We start from the raw sequence: 22,500 nt of genomic DNA, 5'->3' as shown, positions 1-22,500 counted from the left end.
TCAAAGGTCCCGCGAGTGGCTGCTGAAGCATGGCACCATTCGAACGGCGGCTCCCCATTGGTGAAACCGGCAGTTGGATTGATCGAATCATCCTTGAGGAGCCCATTGGGAGAGACTTGCCCAAGAGTAACCCCGACTAGGCCACGCCCACTCGTCAAATCCGCTCCCTCACCTCGAGCCCAATGAATGGCTGCTGTGGTGGGAGTTTGCCACGAGGCAGGTGCGGCGTTGACGCACAAATGTCGTGTCACCGACACCACGTGGAATTTTAAAACAAATAATTAAATAACGACAAATCCGACGAACCTCGCTTGTCAAACTTCCATCGTTATTTACTTTGTCGGTTGTTTCTATTCTGAAGAAACCAAATGGAAGTTGGGATGAGTCATCCGAGTATCCATGACGCTTCGTTTCACAATGTTTTTAATGATTCAGCGTGGCACCACCTCGCGCAGGTAAAAAACCGCAAAACTTCATTGGCACAGTGTGCACCTGCATAACGTCGGACGGGATCATGAGCCGTTTCCCCCTGGGTTCCATTTCCGACCCCAACATACCCTGCTTGTGTTGCATGAAGCACATATCCCGCAGGGTGTCGCATCACGAAGTATGCCGTCCCACGGTGTCTTTCGCGAAGAGAAGGTGAGTTATTTCCTGCACCCTGAACCAATTCCAAATTCCTGCCCTGACTACCACTGGTCCACTGGGAAGGCAATGGCAACCCACTCAGTGTAATCCTTGCCATGAGAGCGATTTGGCAGCACTGAACTTGCCTTTGGCCACCAGGGCAGTCGAGACAGACTTGCTCATCATGGGGGTCACTGTTGGCTTTCAAGGCAGGGATTCGTCGATACAGGCGAGCAAACAAACGACAGTGCACAGAACGAAAATCCTATTGTAATATATTGGACGAGCAAGCACCTGTGAAACATCTCCACAATGTAAAATGTGACTTCAGGTACTCACGCCCCCCCCACCCCTCCCAAAGCCCAAGTCCTCAACCCCCTCCTCCCAAGCCAAAGGCTTCAATCCCTTCCCAACTCCAAGCCTTCAAACCTCTTCCCTTCCAAACCCAAAGTCCTCATCCTCCCCTCCCCACTCAAAGCCTTCAAAGCCCTTCCCCCCCAAAGTCTCAACCTCCCCATCCCAACTCTGTCCCATCATTGCTCTCGCCCCCACCCCATTCCAAACCCCAACTCTCTGTCCTCCTCCTCCCACTCATAAAAGCAAAAGGGCATTCTTACATGGATCATTAAATATTTAATATCGTGGCACCACAATCACCGAGTGTGAAGTTGTTTTACTTGTAACCTCCTCATCATGACTCGGCAACAAACGACGATCTCAGCATTCTGGTGTATTTTGTGTCGCTTTACAATCTGCTGAAAAGCGTCTTTACCACGTTTGGAAAAGTAAATAAATAAAACTTGACCATGTTTCGATCCCCACCAGCCCGCTTTTCATCGCCTCCAACTTGCCACGTGTGTTTATTTATTTCATATGATATGTGAATTAGAGTTTGTAAAAACCACTGTATTTATTTATTTCACATAATATGTGAATTGGAGTTTGTAAAAACCCCTGTTTATTTATTTCACATAATATGTGAATTAGAGTTTGTAAAAACCCCTGTTTATTTATTTCACATGATATGTGAATTAGAGTTTGTAAAAACCCCTGTGTTTATTTATTTCACATGATATGTGAATTAGAGTTTGTAAAAACCCCTGTGTTTATTTATTTCACATGATATGTGAATTAGAGTTTGTAAAAACCACTGTGTTTATTTATTTCACATGATATGTGAATTAAAGTTTGTAAAAACCCCTGTGTTTATATATTTCACATGATATGTGAACCTGTGTTTATTTATTTACCCCTGTGTTTTATTTTTTTTTTTTATAAAAATTATATAAATTTATAAAAAAATTTATTTTTATAAAAACCCCTGTGTTTATTTATTTCACATGATATGTGAATTACAGTTTGTAAAAACCACTGTGTTTATTTATTTCATATGATATGTGAATTTGAGTTTGTAAAAACCCCTGTGTTTATTTATTTCACATGATATGTGAATTACAGTTTGTTTGTAAAAACCCCTGTTTATTTATTTCACATGATATGTGAATTAGAGTTTGTAAAAACCCCTGTTTATTTATTTCACATGATATGTGAATTAGAGTTTGTAAAAACCCCTGTGTTTATTTATTTCACATGATATGTGAATTAGAGTTTGTAAAAACCACTGTGTTTATTTATTTCACATGATATGTGAATTAAAGTTTGTAAAAACCCCTGTGTTTATATATTTCACATGATATGTGAACCTGTGTTTATTTATTTACCCCTGTGTTTTATTTTTTTTTTTTATAAAAATTATATAAATTTATAAAAAATTTTATTTTTATAAAAACCCCTGTGTTTATTTATTTCACATGATATGTGAATTACAGTTTGTAAAAACCACTGTGTTTATTTATTTCATATGATATGTGAATTTGAGTTTGTAAAAACCCCTGTGTTTATTTATTTCACATGATATGTGAATTACAGTTTGTTTGTAAAAACCCCTGTTTATTTATTTCACATGATATGTGAATTAGAGTTTGTAAAAACCCCTGTGTTTATTTATTTCATATGATATGTGAATTAGAGTTTGTAAAAACCCCTGTTTATTTATTTCACATGATATGTGAATTACAGTTTGTAAAAACCACTGTGTTTATTTATTTCACATGATATGTGAATTACAGTTTGTAAAAACCCCTGTGTTTATTTCACATGATATGTGAATTACAGTTTGTAAAAACCCCTGTGTTTATTTATTTCACATGATATGTGAATTAGAGTTTGTAAAAACTCCTGTGTTTATGTACACATGACAGCCTTGAAAACTCCAGCTAAAACCAAAAGGACATGTTTGGAGTTTTTATTATGATTAAACACTTCAAATGTGAATCGTGACTGTTTTCTTTCCTCTGCATGGGTTGTAATGAAAACGTACATTTCTTTCATGATAGACGACACCTTGAAGTTATAAATGTACATCAACTCAGTAGTCCTCTTGATTGGATGGAAGCTACAGACCTTCAAAGCTACAGTGACAGAATAGACAGACAGACTGGAGGATAATATACATATAATAGTGGGGCACCCATGGGAAACCCATAGGTGTTGATATGTATGACATTTGGACCAGCCCTCTTCATATCTGATGCTTCACTCATGAGTGGAGAGGGGAAGGAGGGGAGGGGAGGGAGGGGAAGGAGGGGAGGGAGGGGAAAGAGGGGGGGAGGGGAAAGAGGGGAGGGAGGGGAAAGAGGGGAGGGAGGGGAATGAGGAGGGGAGGGGGAGAGGGGGAAAGGGAGGAGGGGAGGGTGGGAGACGTGGAGGAGGGGACAGGAGGGGTAAGAGAGGGGGATTCTGGCAGATCTGATATCCAATTTAATGGTAGACACTTTGATGGGGGAAGGAGAGGGGTAGGAGGGAGGGAAGGGGTTGAAGAGGGGAGGTAGGAGGTGGGAGGATGGGAGGAGGAAGGAGAAAGAAGGGGTTAGGGGGAGGGAAGAGAGGAGCATGGGAGGATGGGGAGGAGCATAGGATGGGGAAGGGGGAGGAAGAGGGGGAGAGGGAAGGGGAGGATGTGGAGGAGAGGGAGAGGGAAAGGGAGGAGGGGAGTGGGAGAGGGAAGGGGAGGAGGAGGGGGAGTGGGAGAGGGAAGGAGAGGCGGAGGGGGAGTGGGAGAGGGTAGAGGGCAGAGGAGAGAGGAGGATTGTGCACAGGGAGAGAATAGAGCTGGGTGGGTGAGGGGTCGGAGAAGGTGTGGAGTAACTTATTTCTGCCTTGACTTGATTGATTTGAGAGGGGAGAGAACCTGCCTTGATTGAGTTACATTGAATACACTTCACTTCATTAATTAAAAATTCCTTAAAACCAAACGTTGTTAATAAATATTGAACTCCATCGTTAGTCCACATAGTCAATTTATTACGTACAAAGTTTGTCGAAGTATTGTTTCATCATATAGTTGGAAAAGAGTTATCACTCACCTGAAATAAACTCTTTATGTACAGTGCCTACAGAAAGTTTACATCCCCTTTCAAAATTTTCACTTTTTGTTTTCTTATTGCTTGGAATCAAATTACATTAAATCAGATTTTTTTTTCCACCTTTATTTACACATTGTAACCCACAACTTCCAAATGAAAAACAAATTCTACAAATTTCAGAAAATTAATTTAAAATACAAAACTGGAATATCTTGGTTGGATAAGTGTCCACCCCTCCTGAGTTAATACTTGATGGAAGAACCTTTGACAACAAGTACAGCTGTGAATCTGTTGGGATAGGTCTCTACCAACTTTGCACACCTTGATTGGGCAATATTTGCCCATTCTTCTGTACAAACTGTTCAAGTTCAGTCAAGTTGTGTGGGGAGCGTTGACTGACAGCAAGATTTTCGATTGGCTTTAGGTCGGGACTCTGACTGGGCCACTCAAGGACATTTATCTTTTTGTTCTTTTGCCACTCCAGTGCATCTTTGGCTGTGTGCTACAGGTTGTTGTCATGCTGAAAGATGAACTTCTGTCCCAATTTCAACTTTCTTGCAGAGAGAGAGAGAGAGAGAGCAGTAGGTTTTTCTCTAGGATTTTTATGTATTTTGCTCCATCCATTTTCCCTTCCATCCTGACAAGTGCCCTAGTCCCTGCTGATGAGAAACATCCCCATAACATGATGCTGCCACCACTATGCTTCACAGAAGCAATGGAATTATTTGGGTGGTGTGCTTAGTTGGGTTTGCGCTAAACGTAACATTTTCCATTAAGGTCAAAAAATTCCATCTTGGTTTCGGCAGACCACAAAACTTTTTTCCACATGGTTTCAGAAGCTCCGGAGTGGTTTTTAGCAAATCTCAAAGAAGCCTCAAGGTGGGCTTTTTTGAATAATGGCTTCCTTCTTGCCACCCTCCAGTACAGGACAGACTTGTTGAGTGCTCGGGATATTGTTGTCACATGCACACAGTGACCAGTCTTTGAAAGAGCTACAGGCCTTTATGACAAAGTTACCATTGGCCTCTTGGTGGCCTCTCTGATCAGTCTCCTCCTTGCTTGGTCATCCAGTTTGGAAGGATGGCCTGATCGAGGCAGGGTCTTGGTGGCATCATACTCCTTCTACTTCTTAATTATTGTCTTGACTGTGGTCCAAGGGGTATTCAAGGCCTTTGAAATATTTTTTATACCCATCCTCTGATCTGTGCCTTTCCACCACTTTATCCTGGAGATCTTTTAAAAGCTCCTTGGTGCTCATGGTTGAGTAGTTGCTGTGAAATGTACTACCCAGCAGAGGAAACCAACAGGAACAACTTATTTTATTCTGAAATAATTAGAATCACTACCATTTAACACAGTTGGAAGCTGATTAACTTGTGTGATTTTGAAGGTGATTGGTTACACCTGAGCTAATTTACAATTGCTATTATAAGGGGAGTGGACACTCATCCAACCAAGATATTCTAGTTTTGTATTTTTAATTAAGTCTCTGAATGAATGTTGTAGAATTTGTTTTTCACTTGGAAGTTGTGGGTTATGATGTGTAAATAAAGGTGAAAAAAGTCTGACTTAATGTCGTTTAATTCCAGGTTATAAGGAAACAAAAGGTGAAAATTTTGAAAGGGGGTGTATACTTTCTATAGGCACTGTATACCCTGGTAACATAAAAAATATATAATTTGACTGCAGTTCAAACTCTAACTCTAGTTTTCCCTCACAGAGAACCCAACCCTCACACTTAACTATTCCCCTCCATCCTCACTACTCCCCCTACTCTCACTCCTCGACTTTCTCTCTCCTCTTCCTTTGACGACTTCCCCTACCCTCGCTCTTCGACCAACCCCTCTCTCCTCTCCTCCCTTTTCCTTCTCCCCCCTCCCTTTCTTTCCTTTCCCACATCGCGTCCGACCAGTTACATTGAAAATGGCTATTAGAATTCATTTTAGTGTAAAAACGCCAACATTTGCCCGCTTTTTCACCTTTTGCTGAAACTAAAACTTGAATCATCTTAGCAACCACAAAAAATTTAAGCAGATGGTGAATTCGAGTTATGATATAGTCGTGACAGTGTAAGAAAGTGCGGGTCTTACATGGATGGATAGACAGACTGGCGCAGATTATATATATGTATATATATATATATATATATATATATATATATATATATATATATATATATATATATATATATATATATATATATATATATATACTTACAAGTTGGGTCACCTGATGAAGATCAGGTTATCTCGAATTCAGTAAATCATCAAGAGGATTTATGTTTAGAGCTGGAACAGAAATGAACCACAGAGTGCACCACAGCAATGATGGGCCAAATGGCCTCATTTTGTTGTTTGAGGTAGTACAGAATCATGCAGGACAACTTACAGTCAGTGTCGTCCTGTGGATGTGGACGACTACTGTGGACAATTACACAAATACTGTATGTGTGACAGCAAGTGTGGACAATTTGCATATCAATTTACATTCTGCGTACTGAATATAAATAAATAAATGTAATTTTATTTTGGTGGTAAATGTAATTGGTTGGATTCTGCTCTGCTCCATTCTGCTCCATTCACTCTATCATTTGCCCGAGGTCATCTTCCATCAAGTTGGAAATCAGCTAACATCACTTACATCATCAATTCTTGCTGTTTGTTGATGGCACCAGCAAATTCGTCACTATTGAGAGATCGGGCTAAACCGATATACATCACGATATCTCAAAAAAACTTGTGAACAGATTCGGACGAAACTTGGTGGACAAGTTACGTGTGTGACAAGGACGAATTGATTCGATTTTGGTGACGATCCGAATCCGGATCTGGATAAGAGAATTATTTAATTTTTAAAGTCATTCTTCAATATTGAGAGATGGGGCCAAAAATTATATATAGCACGATATCTCAAAATATTCGTGGCCCCAATATGTTCCACTGAATCAAGCATTGTGTGGCGAAGCTATGTGCTCCACCGAGTGCCCTTCTAGTTTTTATATGTGTCTATCGATGCTGAAGTGGCGGGTCGTTTCATGAAAGAAATCATGCAAAAAGGGGAAACGTGGTGTAAAATTAAATTGCACATTGTCAGCGAGCCAGCCAATGTCCGATGCACCGCAGAACAATGTGGGGCCAAACACAGGCGAGTGGCCCCTGAACCTTGTTCAAGTCGATCGATATACAGTATTCAGTGACAGTTTGAATATTGTAAAGTGCTCGCCAAGTGGCTTAAGAATGCAAGCAAGAACTTCACAGAAACGTTTGCCGATCCATCACATTAAACACCTCCCGGAGACACCCGAAATATCAAACTATGTCCGAATAAGACAAATTAACACTTTTTGTTAGCAGTCAGATATGCTGCTAAGTTCAATTCTGGAGTTTAAATTTTGTAATTTGGCTTAGTTCAACAGATTCTAGGGGTTATGGCATGTGTGGAAATGAAATAAAGCCACAAACGCCAGTGGCTCCGAGCGTTTATAAGTATTGCAATGTACCCAGCGATTTGTAGCTTTGATGAACAGGCATTTGATAATATGAGGGAGGAAAATGAAAATAATACTACATAAGAAAGACACCGTTGCGCCTTTTTCCAAGTCGAGGCATTGTTCGGCAGGCCAAAAAAAAAATGGCGAATTAAGATCCCAGTGAGGGAAAGCAGGCTTAAATAAGGCCGTTAATTATAATTACTAGTGCGGGCCTGAAGGTGAGGGCCCGTAGGTGCGTGCCAGTATGTGCAGCTAGGTTCCTTCGCTCTCGTAAACGAAGACTGGATTGGGGCATTTTTTCAATTACATCGGACCAACCGTATCATAAATGGCCATAACTTGGGAAACACCTGGGAAGCATACTCAGGTCCCAAGCGTCAATTGTGACGTCATATCCAACGAAGAAGAAGAAGAATTGTGACGCCCCCTCTCTCTCTCGCCCCCCCTCTCTCGCCCCTAGTCTCGCCCCTCCTCTCTCGCCCCCAATCTCACCCCCCTCTCTCTCCCCCTCCTCTCTCCCCCTCTCTTGAATTGTGATGCCCCTTCTCTCTCACCCCCTCTCTCTCCCACCCTCCCTCGCCCTCCTCCCTCCTCCTCTCTCCCCCCTCCTCTCTGTAAATGTATTCACAAATGTCGACCAAGCACAACAATTCAATTAAAACCTTGGGAAAAAACAGCTTTCAAACCCTTGGGAAACAGCTGTTTCCCTTGGGAAAATTCAAACCTTGGGATTAATTAATAATTTGAACAATTAATTCAAACCTTGGGAAAAAAAACAGCTTTCAAAACCTTGGGAAACACTTGGGAAACAGCTGAAACGGATGAAGAACGATATCAAACCTTGGGAAAAAACAGCTTTCAAACCTTGGGAAACACTTGGGAAACAGCTGAAACGGGTGAAGAACGATATCAAACTTTGAAAAGGCACATACTCAGGTCCCCAGCGTCGATTGTGACATCATCCCAAACGAAGAAGAAGAAGAAGAATTGTGACGTCAATCGTGCAAAAAACAAACAAACAAAAAAAACATTAATTGTGATGTCATTCATGTTGTCATAGCAGCGTGTCTTGTCATTTGTTGACAGATGTTATTGGTCATTATTGGTTGACAGACAATATATAGGTCGTTATTGGTTGACAGACATTGGTCATTGTATCACGTTATTCTTTTTATTACTGCCAATTATTGTGCTATCATTATTATTAATAATATGCTGTTATCATTATTCTGAGATATCTTTGGGAAAAATGGCATGATAAGGTGGAATGACACTTCAGCTGCGATATATACACCTTTCCAACACTGAAAAAAGCAATAAAATGGCCATAACTTGGGAACCGCTCGTCCGATTGATATCGAACCTTGAAAAGGCACATCCGCAGGTCCACGGCAATATTTCCGGCAAGTTTCAATCAGATCGGACTGGTGGTTGTCGAGAAACGGCGGTCGCAGACAGACACACACACACACACACACACACACACACACACACACACACACACACACACACACACACACACACACACACACACACACACACACACACACATTGCTGGAATTATAGATAGATATATAAGAAGATAATTATCTTCTTTGATAGAATTCTTCTTTGATTGATAATATATTCTTCTTTGATTGATAATTATCTATAGAAGAAGATAATTATCTTTAAAAGGGGCGTTTAAATTAATCCAAACACCCAATTTTCACTCATGCACTCCCATGGAGTTCCCTTTGTATACATGCAAAGTTTCAGGCTGCAAGGTTTCAATGTCTTGGAGTTATGGAGGAGACTGACTGACACACACACCCACACACACATTTATGAGTATAGATTGCAGATAATTTAATATATGAAGCTGAGTTGGGTGGGTGGGTTGGTGGATGTGTGGGTTGGTCATAAAGACTGCCCATTCTGCAGGCCACACCTTCCCCTCTCTCCCCAGAGTCACAAGCATTACCCACAAGCCAGGCCACTCCTTTCCCTCCAGCCGTCCAGAAATTCCACCATCTTTTTCGCTTCACAATGCACTGATTGTTTATATGCCTTGGATGTAAATTTGAAGATTGAACAACACGTCTTCTATCATTAAATGAAGATACCGTTTTGAGGAAACAAAGGTACATTTGATTTCAACTCAAAGGAGGTAATGCATGTTTTGTCCGCAGTGATCATGGAAGTGGTCTAATATATACACCACCCAATGAAGGTATGCTAATTCTCAAATACAGAGGAAAAGAAATAGCGATATTTCATTAAAACAAGCTCAAATGAGCTAAGATGCTCGTCCTCTTAATGATGACGTCATAAAAACGAATGACGTCATTGTGATGCATCAGGTTTGCGATAAATTATCTGTGCTAATGCCCGGCTTGATTCCCGCAAATAAAATTCAAACAGCTTGCGTTTCGGAGATAATGGTATTGGCGATTTCCATTAGCGGCGATACTATTACGTCAGCTTTTTTCCAGGAGGAATTTTCAAAATCGGAGATGGTTACTGCCTTCGGGTGGGCTTTCTGCATATACACGGCAAGTTTCACGAAGATCCGATGAAAAATGTAGGTTGTGAAACAAAAAAGTCCACAAGAAGAAGATGAAGAACAACAAAGTGAGTAAGACTTAGAGATCCTCCACGAGGATATAATAAACTTTTGGTTTTCGCCTGACTTTTCAAGGCGTGTGTGTGTGTGTGTGTGTGTGTGTGTGTGTGTGTGTGTGTGTGTGTGTGTGTGTGTGTGTGTGTGTGTGTGTGTGTGTGTGTGTGTGTGTGTGTGTGTGTTTTCGTTCCATATAACTGTCTTCTCTCGGGACAACCATTATTCAAAGAAAGATGTGGGGATGGTTCCACATGGTCATTTATTGTGACCATGCCTACCATGTTTACATACTTTTTGGAGGAACATCCCTACATCCTTTTGCATTAAAACAACAATGTATTTATTACTTGTTTCTTTACTTTTTTTCGAAATATATATATATATATATATATATATATATATATATATATATATATATATATATATATATATATATATATATATGTTCTACTACTGATTGACAAATGTTGTAGTACAAACTTTATGGACGTGCTCACCTTGTAATCGTACTCTAATACTTTATAGACGATCTCAAACATTATAAAGAGTATGTACTAATGTACTTGATAGAAATATGTGTGGGTTGTTGCTTTCCCAGACTTTCTGATAATATTCCACTGTTAACCACACCCATATACGTCTGATTAGCCCAAGGGCAAATTTGTCTAGCAGCCCCGCCCCCATCAGGCTGATTGACAGCCATAGTCCCACCCATCCTTCTGATCCCTTCCGAATTTCTTTACAAAGGAATGCAGTTTTGCATACTTTTCGTAGAATCCTTTCAAGCTATTAAAATGAGAGCAAAGGATGCTGCATCAAGTAAAACTGTCGGATGGTACCAGAGTCATTGCCATCGAGAGAGGCAGCTCCAAAATACACCATCTGAAGATGATGATGATGATGATACCCAAAGGGTATTTTTGATTTATTAATTAATCGATTAATTATTCATTTTTCGATGAATTACTAATTTTCAAAAGGTTACAGATTCTGATGAAACAGTGGTGGTTTTGGTATACTCGGGGACTTAAGGATCTTATGGGTCTTACAGGATCTTAAAGGGTTTTATGGTTCTCAAAGGTGTTAGTGTTTGACAGGGTTTTCGGGTCTAAGAGTTTGAAAGGGTCTTCAGGGTCTCAAAGGGTCTAGGGTTCTCAACCTTTAGAACCCCTTAGCATTTACCCTTTAGAATCTACCCTTTAGTAACCTTTAAAGTTTTAGAATTTACCCATTCCAACACTTTAGCACTAATCATTTAGAACCCTTTAGGATTTACCTTTTCGAACCCATTAGAATTACCCCTGAGAACACATTAAAACTTTCGTATTGTTGTGGTTCTGTAAAACTGGCACTCCGAGGAGGAGATGGCACCCAACATATAGCAATCCGAAGACAGTTATTTCAACAGTATGTGTATTAATTAGTCCCTTCCATATGTCTAATGGGTAAAGGAGAAAGATGTGTTGCATGGGACTCTTTCAGTTAGATCTCTTATAACCTGTAAATCGCACAGTTCTTCCATTCTTTTTCCTTCACTCTTTACGACACCTCTTTCTCTGACATGAAACATGCAAGCAAGCACTCACTCAAATCAATAGGAATTAAGCAGACGCGCTGCGAGCACCTCCAGTACGTTTGTGCTGCGAGCGTCCTCCTCGTGCATTCGCGCGCCAACTTTCCATTCAAAATTGTGTGCCAATTCTCAACCGCCATTTCGCCTCAGACCTTCATTCCACACACCAAACTATACCACGCTCACCACAACCACTTCCTATGACTATGGAAAATCCCCGCAACAACTCACGCTTACAAACAAACACCACCTTCATTTACCATCTTATTACAAGGAACTTCAACCTCTTCCCCACAACACCACTTTACAATCCTCTGTCACTACAAAACTAAATGTCCACACCACTCTACAACCGCCGCAACTGCCACATGGTCATCGATCTCTCACCATAGCCTCAAAGGACACGGAGGAGATGTAGGTCGGGTCATTTCAGGGTATAACTCAAAGTGCGAATGTACACTGGAACTCATTTAGGGACCTACAGGTGGCGCATGGATTTCCCTAAAATCGCACGGTTGAATGGAGGCCAGCACACATTCCAGTCTGGAGAGCCCTTCCAAAAACCATGGCCCCAGGTTAAACTCAGAGCTCCGATGCATGACCAGGTCAGCGAGCGACAGCCATTTTTCGCATTCGGGGCCTGGCGGGGCATGGCTAAAACCGCTATGGACCAATGGGGAAGCGCAATTTCGCTCACAGCCCCATTTGATCCAATTTTTGGCTCCTCCCCTTGTCCAAGACTCATAAAAGGAGCAGTTCGTAGCCAGAGCCAGTCGCAAATTGGTGAGCAGTTGGAGATTGAAGAGCAGGTTGTCGTTAGCAGATCACCGGGGACAGGGAGAGGACGAGCCCGACAAGTACTCGCGAGACATCGGACATCACCGGGGAGACAGGTGGCGCAGAGCGAGTGGCGCCACGAGTTTGCATGACCAAGTGTAGGGTCACGCATTGCTGCTACGAGCCGGGGCTGCTCCATTCCAATTGACGCTCATTAGATTAAGTCGACCCTCACACGTACAGATTCTTGCACGAATCGGATAGGGTCTTTGTTCTCACGCATATTTCTTCTACCATCTCTCTCTCATCTACTGTGAATGCACAAAAGAGCAATCAATGCGGGCAAAGCCCAACTGTTCTTTTCAGGGCAGGACTCGAGAGCAGACTGAAAGAGCGAATCAAACTGAATTGCACCTCACATTTTTCTTATTGTAACAATATATTGTTGCGGACCCGGTGTTGCGGGGGAACCATGAGGGAGGGGCCTTCTCAGGTTCCTCTCCGGACTCACCGCAATCGCAGGCCATCACACACGAATAACTTCATGTCACGGAAGGTCACTAATCAACCGCGAACACCAATAACTTGACCGCGTGACTTAGGGTTCTCCGTTTAACAACCGTTTACCTAATGACACGTGACCTCGGTACGTACTTGCGTTAATCAGATTACCTACTGGATCAGGTGCAGAGAAGCAGAACTGCCAAATATGTACGGGCTATGAAACAGATTCTTGGGGAATAATGTCCTGGCGAAGCAAGGGTGCGGGCCATGTTGGACCAACGGAGGAAAAGACAAGAACGAGCTGGGAACATTTCTAAGCAACACATTTATTAAACAAGGACAAATGTGTCCAAGAGCCGAGAAGAAGGAGGAGGAGAAGGAGAAGGAGAAGGAGAAGGAGAAGGAGAAGGAGAAGGAGAAGGAGAAGGAGAAGGAGAAGGAGAAGGAGAAGGAGAAGGAGAAGGAGAAGGAGAAGGAGAAGGAGAAGGAGAAGGAGAAGGAGAAGGAGAAGGAGAAGGAGGAGGAGAAGGAGAAGGAGAAGGAGGAGGAGGAGGAGGAGAAGAAGGAGGAGAAGGAGAAGGAGAACGAGAACAAGAACAAGAACAACAACAACAACAACGCGGAGCTCTCTTAGAGCCAGCATTCGCAATGCGACGCGGCTAAAAACCAAAATGTGAGGAAAGGTATGTGGCACAGTAAATGGGTTTAATGCAATGCACAGCAGGGAAAGCAATGAATTTGTGGGGTGCGGCAAAAGGCAAACAATGTTGCAGAAGGAGACACAGCACAGAGTTATCCCATTAGTTTTTACACAGTCTTAAGCTACGCTACGACAGGTGCCATCAACACACACACACAAACACACACACACAAACACACACACACACACACACACACACACACACACACACACACACACACACACACACACACACACACACACACACAATTAGAGATGGCCCAGAGAGAAAGAAACAGATGAGGAATAACGACCTCTCAATACTTGGTGTGGCTGGCAGACCAGAACAGCCCAAAACGCTTGGGAAAGGGGAGAAGGGAGGAATACTGAGGTTGTCGTGGGTGTGGGAGAGGGAGGTGCAAGGGTACTGCAACATGGGGCATGCGGCGTGGTGCAAGAGGAAAAATGGGAGGTGCAATTCAGTTTGATTCGCTCTTGGGTCCTGCCCTGAAAAGAACAGTTGGGCTTTGCCCGTGATGATTGCTCTTTTGCGTCCACAGTAAACAAGATAGGGAGAGAGGAAGAGAGGGAGAGAGGGAGAGAGGGAGAGAGGGAGAGAGGGAGAGAGGGAGAGAGGGAGAGAGGGAGAGAGGGAGAGAGGGAGAGAGGGAGCAAGATGCGTGAGAAGAAAGACCCTATCCAAATAGTGTAAGAATCTGTACGTGTAAGTGTCAATTTAATCTAATGAGCGTCGATTGGAATAGAGGAGCCCCAGCTCATAACAGCAATGCGTGAACTCACGCTTGGTCACACGGACTCGCGGCACCGATGTCTGGCGAGTGCTGCTCCGGCTTGTCCCTCGTGATCCGACAATGTTGAACTGCTCCTCAATCTCCAACCGCTCTCCGATCTCCAACAACGAACTGCCCGATTTGCTCCACTCTGCCCTTATTATGAGTCCGGGTAAGAGGAGGAGAGAAAAATCGGTTCAAACAGGGCTGTTAGTGAAATCACGCTTTCCCATCAGACCACAGTGGTCATAGCCATGCTCTGCTAGGCCCCGAACGCAAAAAATGGCTCAGTTGCTCGCTGACCCTACCATACATCGGAGCTCCGAGTTTTAACATGGGGCCATGGTTTTTGTCTGCACTCTCCATCCCCAAGCATGTGCTGGTTTCCATTCAAATGTGGGATTGCAGGGAAATCCCTGCACCGCTCGTAAGTCCCTAAACGAGCTTCAGCACACATTCGCGCTCCGAGTGATGCCCCAAAATAACTCGATATACGACTCCTCCGTGTCCTTCGAGGCTAGAGTGAGAGTTCAATGACCATGTGGCAGTTACAGCGGTTGTAGGGCAGTGTGAACATGTGGCGTTTGTAGTGAGAGAGGATTGCCACGTGGCATTGTGAGGATGAGGTTGAAGTTCCTTGTAATTAAATAATGAATAAAGGTCGCTAATGTGAGTGTGAGTTGTTGCTGATATTTTTATTATTTGTATGAAGTGGTTTAGGTGAGCATGGTATAGTTTGGTGAGCAGAATGAAGGTCTGAGGCAAAATGGTGATTGAGAATTGGCACGCAGTTTTGAATGGGAAATTGATGCGCAAATGCCTGGAAAACGCAGCACTCACAGCACATCTGCTTAGTTTCTATTGATTGACGTGCGTGTTTGCTTGCATGTTTCGTGTGAAAGAAAGAGGTGTAGCAAAGAAAAAGTAAAGGTTAGAGATATAAGAACTCTAATTAAGAGTTCAATGCAATGCATATTTCCTCTTTATCCACTAGACATATGGAAGGGACTAACTAATACACATACTACTGAAATAACTGCCTTGGGATTGCTGTATGTTGTGTGCCATTACCTTGGAGGCATATGGTTATATATATATATATATATATATATATATATATATATGTTTACACACACATACACACATATGCATCCGGAAGAAGATGGAAGAAGATAATTGGTTTTGAGTCGTTTATTTTCACATATTGTTTCCCCATATTTCCCGTGATGGTGTTGAACAGGCAACCATGACGGGTGGGGAGTGGGTTTAAAGGCCTGGAGTAGGGAGGGGATTGATGCCTTCGGACTAGGTGAGGGAGGGTGAGGACTTTGGGTGTGGAGGAACAATAGTGATCTCACCTGTAATCGCTAGAATTTCACTCCTTTAGCGAACGTATATCTTTTCAAACTCATGTAACAACCTCAATGTTGATTTTACACCCTCCTTCCCTCGTTATCTCGTATTTTCAAAGTATTTAGGTGAAATGTCACTATCTGCATGAGTCACTGTACATTATAGTCATCAGTAATAAAGTTTTTGCATGCCTTCCTCATTGTACCACCCTTTTGGGGTGTCATGTATTAGTGCGCTTACCTATAGTCTTTCAACTTCAAGTTATATCTTTTCTCCTAGAAATGATAACCACAAAATGTTTTACTTATTAATTGAGTATAACTTCCAATCATCACTGAGAAATGAAAAAATTAGTTGGAAAACAATCAACCTGTTCACCAAGGTCCCAGAAATTACTCCTCAAATTGGTCTTTGTAATTCATTTGGGACTGTACACTGAAGACCCCTGAATAAGCCAAAGACCGTGATGCCATTTGACCTTTCTCTTGCTCATAGTGTTTGATTCCATCTTAAAGAAGAAAAAAAAAATAGAAACAAAAATTACAGAAATAAGAGGAATGCTTCCCAAATGAAGAACCCAGCAAGTAATATTTACAAGCAAAACTAAGCAAGCAAGCCAAGTTTTACCATCACCACTACTGACATACCACCTTGAATTATTTACATTTATACCTTTCACCATTCTGAAACCTACATACCACCTATAATTATATATTTTTACTATCTCCACTAACAACTTTTAATTAATTATTTATATATACATCGTCAACACTGCAACCAACACATACCACATTGAAATATTTATTTATTTATATACACGTTACTATCTCCACCACTTACATAACACCTTCAATTATTTATTTTTATACAATTTGCCATCGGCATTACCTACATACCATCGCAATTTATTTATTTATTTTTATTCAATTTAACAACGCAGCTACAAAACACAATTTTGAATTATCTATTTATATAAAAAATATACACTTTACCGTCACATTTACCAACATACCAGCTTCAATTTCGTCTTTATTTACATACCAGCAAATACCACCCATCGCTATGCGAAAGGTACTATAAAAGGAGGAGGGAGAAAAAGAGGACGGTGGGGGAGAGAGAGAGTAAGGAGAGTGGAGAGGTGGTGGGGAAAGGAGAGAGGAGGGAGGGGGAGGGAAGACAGTGTGAGGCGAGAGGAAGGTTGGGCAGAGGTGTGGTGGAGTGTTAATTACGATTTGTACTATTTCATCAAAATGATTCTGCATGGAATAACAGTGAAGATAGAAACAAAATAATGTCTGAAATCCATTTTGTACCGGTCATATGAGAAACACGGTCTGGAGACAAACTCCCGTCGAGACATAAATACTGCCAGGATGTCGACAGAGAGACAGAGAGACAGAGAGACAGAGACACAGAGACACAGAGAGACAGAGACACAGAGACAGAGAGACAGAGAGACAGAGAGACAGAGACAGAGACAGAGACAGAGACACAGAGACACAGAGACACAGAGACACAGAGACACAGAGACACAGAGACAGAGACAGAGGAGTTAGCAGAGAGAATATGTTGTGCTTCATGAACAATAACACACACACATGCTTGGCCGATATCGGAAATTTTTCAGGTATTTGCAGGATCAAATCGGTGCGATTTCCAACTCCAGCAGTTACTGTTTATAACTCAGAAACCTTGAGTAGCTTCATCGAAAAACAACATTGCATTTTTATAGAGTATAGACGTTTCAGGGATATGTCAATAAACAATATTCGTTAGAAACAGCCGCATGTGACTGGTGGAAAAAAAAAACACTTTGGCTTGGTAGTTTAGAAAACACGTCAATACGGCAAGCGGCTCGGAAATTGGGTGTAATTTCACAACAACTTGCTCAAAAATGATGGAGCACGAACTACTCGATCAGGATGAGGGAGCACGAACTGCTCGATCAGGTTGACGGAGCACGAAACGCTCGATCAGGGTGACGGAGCACGGATCGCTCGATCAGGGTGATGGAGCATGAACTGCTCGATCAGGGTGATGGAGCACGAACCGCTCGATCAGGGTGACGGGGCACGAACCGCTCGATCAGGGTGACGGAGCACGAACCGCTCGATCAGGGTGACAGAGCACGAACCGCTCGATCAGGGTGACGGAGCACGAACCGCTCGATCAGGGTGACGGAGCACGGACCGCTCGATCAGGGTGGCGGAGCACGGACCGCTCGATCAGGGTGGCGGAGCACGGACCGCTCGATCAGGGTGGCGGAGCACGGACCGCTCGATCAGGGTGGCGGAGCACGGACCGCTCGATCAGGGTGGCGGAGCACGGACCGCTCGATCAGGGTAACGGAGCACGGACCAGTCGATCAGGGTGACGGAGCACGGACCGCTCGATCAGGGTGACGGAGCACGGACCGCTCGATCAGGGTGACGGAGCACGGACCGCTCGATCAGGGTGACGGAGCACGGACCGCTCGATCAGGGTGACGGAGCACGGACCGCTCGATCAGGGTGACGGAGCACGGACCGCTCGATCAGGGTGACGGAGCACGGACCGCTCGATCAGGGTGACGGAGCACGGACCGCTCGATCAGGGTGACGGAGCACGGACCGCTCGATCAGGGTGACGGAGCACGGACCGCTCGATCAGGGTGACGTAGCACGATCCACTCGATTAGGGTGATGGAGCATGAACCACTGGCTCACGGTGACGGAGCACGAACCACTGGCTAAACACGTCAATACGGAAAACAGCTCGGAAATTAGGTGTTATTTCACAATTTGCTCAAAAATGATGGAGCACGAACCACTCAATCAGGGTGACGGAGCACGAACCGCTCGATTAGCGTGACGGAGCACGAATCGCTCGATTAGCGTGACGGAGCACGAACCACTGACTCAGGGTGACGGAGCACGAACCACTGACTCAGGGTTACGGAGCACGAACCACTGACTCAGGGTGATGGAGCACGAACCACTGACTCAGGGTGATGGAGCACGAACCACTGACTCAGGGTGACGGAGCACGAACCACTGACTCAGGGTGACGGAGCACGAACCACTGACTCAGGGTGACGGAGCACGAACCACTGACTCAGGGTGACGGAGCACAAACCACTTTCTCAGGGTGACGGAGCACGAACCGCTCGATCAGGGTGAGGGAGCACGAACCGCTCGATCAGGTTGAGGGAGCACGAACCGCTCGATCAGGGTGACGGAGCACGGAATGCTCGATCAGGGTGACGGAGCACGAAACGCTTGATCAGGGTGACTGAGCACGAACTGCTCGATTAGGGTGACGGAGCATGAACCACTGACTCAGGGTGATGGAGCACGAACCACTGACTCAGGGTGACGGAGCACGAACCGCTCGATCAGGTTGAGGGAGCACGAACCGCTCGATCAGGGTGACGGAGCACGGAATGCTCGATCAGGGTGACGGAGCACGAAACGCTTGATCAGGGTGACTGAGCACGAACTGCTCGATTAGGGTGACGGAGCATGAACCACTGACTCAGGGTGATGGAGCACGAACCACTGACTCAGGGTGACGGAGCACGAACCACTGACTCAGGGTGACGGAGCACGAACCACTGACTCAGGGTGACGGAGCACGAACCACTTTCTCAGGGTGACGGAGCACGAACCACTGGCTCAGAGTGACGAAGCACGAACCGCTCGATCAAGGTGACTGAGCATGAACCACTGGATCAGGGTGACGGAGCACGAACCAATGGCTCAGGGTGACGGAGCACGAACCAATGGCTCAGGGTGAAGGAGCACGAACCACTGGCTCAAGGTGACGGAGCACGAACCACTTTCTCAGGGTGACGGAGCACGAACCACTTTCTCAGGGTGACGGAGCACGAACCACTGGCTCAGGGTGACGGAGCACGAACCACTGGCTCAGGGTGACGGAGCACGAACCACTGACTCAGGGTGACGGAGCACGAACCACTTTCTCAGGGTGACGGAGCACGAACCACTCTCTCAGGGTGACGGAGCACGAACCACTTTCTCAGGGTGATGGAGCACGAACCACTGGCTCAGAGTGACGAAGCACGAACCGCTCGATCAGGGTGACGGAGCATGAACCACTGGCTCAGGGTGACGGAGCACGAACCAATGGCTCAGGGTGACAGAGCACGAACCACTGGCTCAGGGTGAAGGAGCACGAACCACTGGCTCAAGGTGACGGAGCACGAACCACTCGCTCCGAATAACGTGGTGCGGCAAAAGCATCTGCAGTGAGTGAACGATTCGCTTCGAAGGACATAGCATGGTACCGCTATTAATAATGGGCGCTCGGAAAGTGGCTTAAGCACTCATTAAAGCACTCCAATTAAATGGTTGACAAGGAATGGTTGGCGCTGCACATGATGTTGGATCCCTTTAACTTTAAAGCTGGTTTTCACCTCGCACACAACAGTTAATCAAATAAAATGAATTAAAGAAATAAAATGACTTCATCTACAATAGAGTTTCTGTGTAATGCAGAACAACCCCAGAGACATCGCAAAGTTTAATCACCCATGAAATAAACCATTTTGCCTGCTCGTCTGTGCACGTCATATGGTACATCAGTTCGGGGTCCGTGCAAACATTATAACTTTTTTTTTTATAAAAGGTCCGTTTTTTTTTTACCAGATTTGCTTTGACTCCCTGTGGAGCACCTCACAAAACCTCTGAGAATATAGACACAGATCTCGCAGACGTTATGGATAGGCAGTCCCTCTGGGGAACAGGGCGTGTCAGGTCAAGCAGTGAATGCATTAAAATAATTAAATCATCGAGCTCAATGAAGCTGGTTAATTTTGGCACGTTCCTAAATTTTTTTGTTCACTCAATATAATTCTTCAAACAGTTGGAAAAGATAAGTTTAATGCTTTGGAAATTTCACATTTTCTTGTGCATGTATGGAGAAGGAGGGAACATAGCTTTGGTTACTTAATAAAGTAAATAGGTACATATCGGCTTTGAGATAAGACTTGTTATTTCTTTAAATTATCAGATTTCACAACAGATTTTGACACTTATTTAGTGCGGATCATATCCGATCCTCAAAAGCAAAACAATATTAAGATGATATACTTTTATTAGTCCGTGAGAGTGGATCTTGGAAAATCTCTCCAAGCTCCAAATTTGAAAAGTATAGTACTTACAAAAGAGGTGCCTGCAGCAATTCATAGCTTTGAACAGGCATTCAATATAAGTGAGGAAAGTGAAAGAAAAAACTTTATCGTTAAGAAATAATTGTGGCCCGTTCCAAATCATAGTAAGGTTGAGCAGGCCAAAAAACATGACGGCTTCAGACCCCAGCAGGGTTACCCAGGAAACGCCCTAAAACCCCAGAGAGTGAGGTGGTCGAGGATTACCTGATAAGGGATATAATTAAATAAGGCCATTAATTATCTTCAAGGCTGATGGAAATGCTGCACTCGTGTCGTTGCATGCAGTTCTGTGCTCTGCCTGGGACACAGGCATCAATTCCATCTGACTGGAAGAGGGGCCTTGTTGTCCCTCTCTGGAAAGGGAAGGGTGATCGCCAAGACTACAACAACTACCGAGGGGTGACGCTGCTCTCAGTGCCGGGCAAGGTCTTTGCTCGGATAATTATTGAGAGGGTTCGCCACCATCTGATTGAGCACCAGCATCCAGAGCAGTCAGCCTCTACACCAAAGAGGTCAACGATTGACTGTATCGTTGCTCTTCGTGTCCTCATCAAACACAGATGAGAGTTTTGGCAAGGGCTGCTGGCAGCTGATGTTGATCTCTGTAAAGCATTTGATTCAATGAATCGGGATGCCTTCTGGAGGATTCTTGGTCTTCGTGGGGTGCCACCAAAACTGATCAATCTGATGTCAGAACTATACTCTGGTACTGAGAGTGCGGTGAGATGTGGTGGTACAATCTCTGACTTATTTACAGTTGTTACTGGTTGGAGTTCGTCAGGTATGTGTACTGGCCCCCACACTTTTCAGCACTTGTATGGACTGGATTCTGGGGAGGATATTGGAGAGATCAAGTTGTGGTGCATCGTTTGGGAATGTCAAGATCTCTGACCTTGATTTCGCAGACGATGCAGTAATCTTTGCAGAGACTCTGTATATCCTTTTGGGGGGGGAGGCTCGAGGTGCTGAATGAGGAGTCGGAGCTGCTGGGATTTGGGGTTTCCTGGGTCAAAACTAAGATCCAGGCTTTCAATGACATATTGGATGCTGGTATCTTGTCTCAACCTGTTTGAGGTGAGAATGTTGAGATCACAGAAAGATTCACTTACCTTGGCAGTGATATTGATGTTTCTGCTGGCTGCGAGTGTATCGATGCAACAGCAAGAAGATAATTGGTTTCGGGTTGTTTATTGTCACGTAACTTTTCCGCATATCTTGTGGGATTGTGAGTTGGACAGGGAACCATGATGGGCCAAGACCTGCTCATGGTCACATATCTTTTCCGCATATCGCACGGGATTGTGAGTTGGATAGGTGACCAAGACGGTGGGGAGGGGGTTTGGAGGCTTGAATTATAGAATTCATTTCCCGCAATGTAGACATTTGTTGGAGGATTTTTGAATGTTTTTTTTAATATTATAAAATGGGAAATTTAGGTGAAAACATTTCTCACCCAATATTGGTGCCAACGAACCCTCCCACCACCTTTCCCCCATGCGATGGGCATAC

The 22,500-nt window shown here is 44.0% G+C and overlaps 1 protein-coding gene across 7 annotated transcripts in view; it reads right to left on the bottom strand.

Annotated features, from left to right (window-relative positions):
• Positions 1-22,500, bottom strand: part of LOC147019320 (lipoprotein lipase-like) — a 157,304-nt gene that overhangs the window by 66,994 nt on the left and 67,810 nt on the right. For 3 of the 7 annotated variants that reach the window (XM_085899717.1, XM_085899716.1, XM_085899715.1), the window contains one exon: positions 14,479-14,624. The exons of 1 other annotated variant lie outside the window; for it this stretch is intronic. In XM_085899717.1, the coding sequence (XP_085755843.1) occupies positions 14,479-14,624 (146 nt within the window). Of the gene's footprint in view, positions 127-8,406; positions 8,548-14,478; positions 14,625-22,500 lie in introns of those variants that run through there. 3 more of the 7 variants (XM_085899718.1, XM_085899722.1, XM_085899720.1) reach the window with 3 other exon arrangements.

The sequence above is a fragment of the Eptatretus burgeri genome, chromosome 10 (genome assembly GCF_056783735.1).
Source record: "Eptatretus burgeri isolate ZD-2024b chromosome 10, Ebu_testis_v1, whole genome shotgun sequence".
Taxonomy (NCBI): domain Eukaryota; kingdom Metazoa; phylum Chordata; class Myxini; order Myxiniformes; family Myxinidae; genus Eptatretus; species Eptatretus burgeri.
This window is presented reverse-complemented; position numbering and strand designations above follow the sequence as displayed.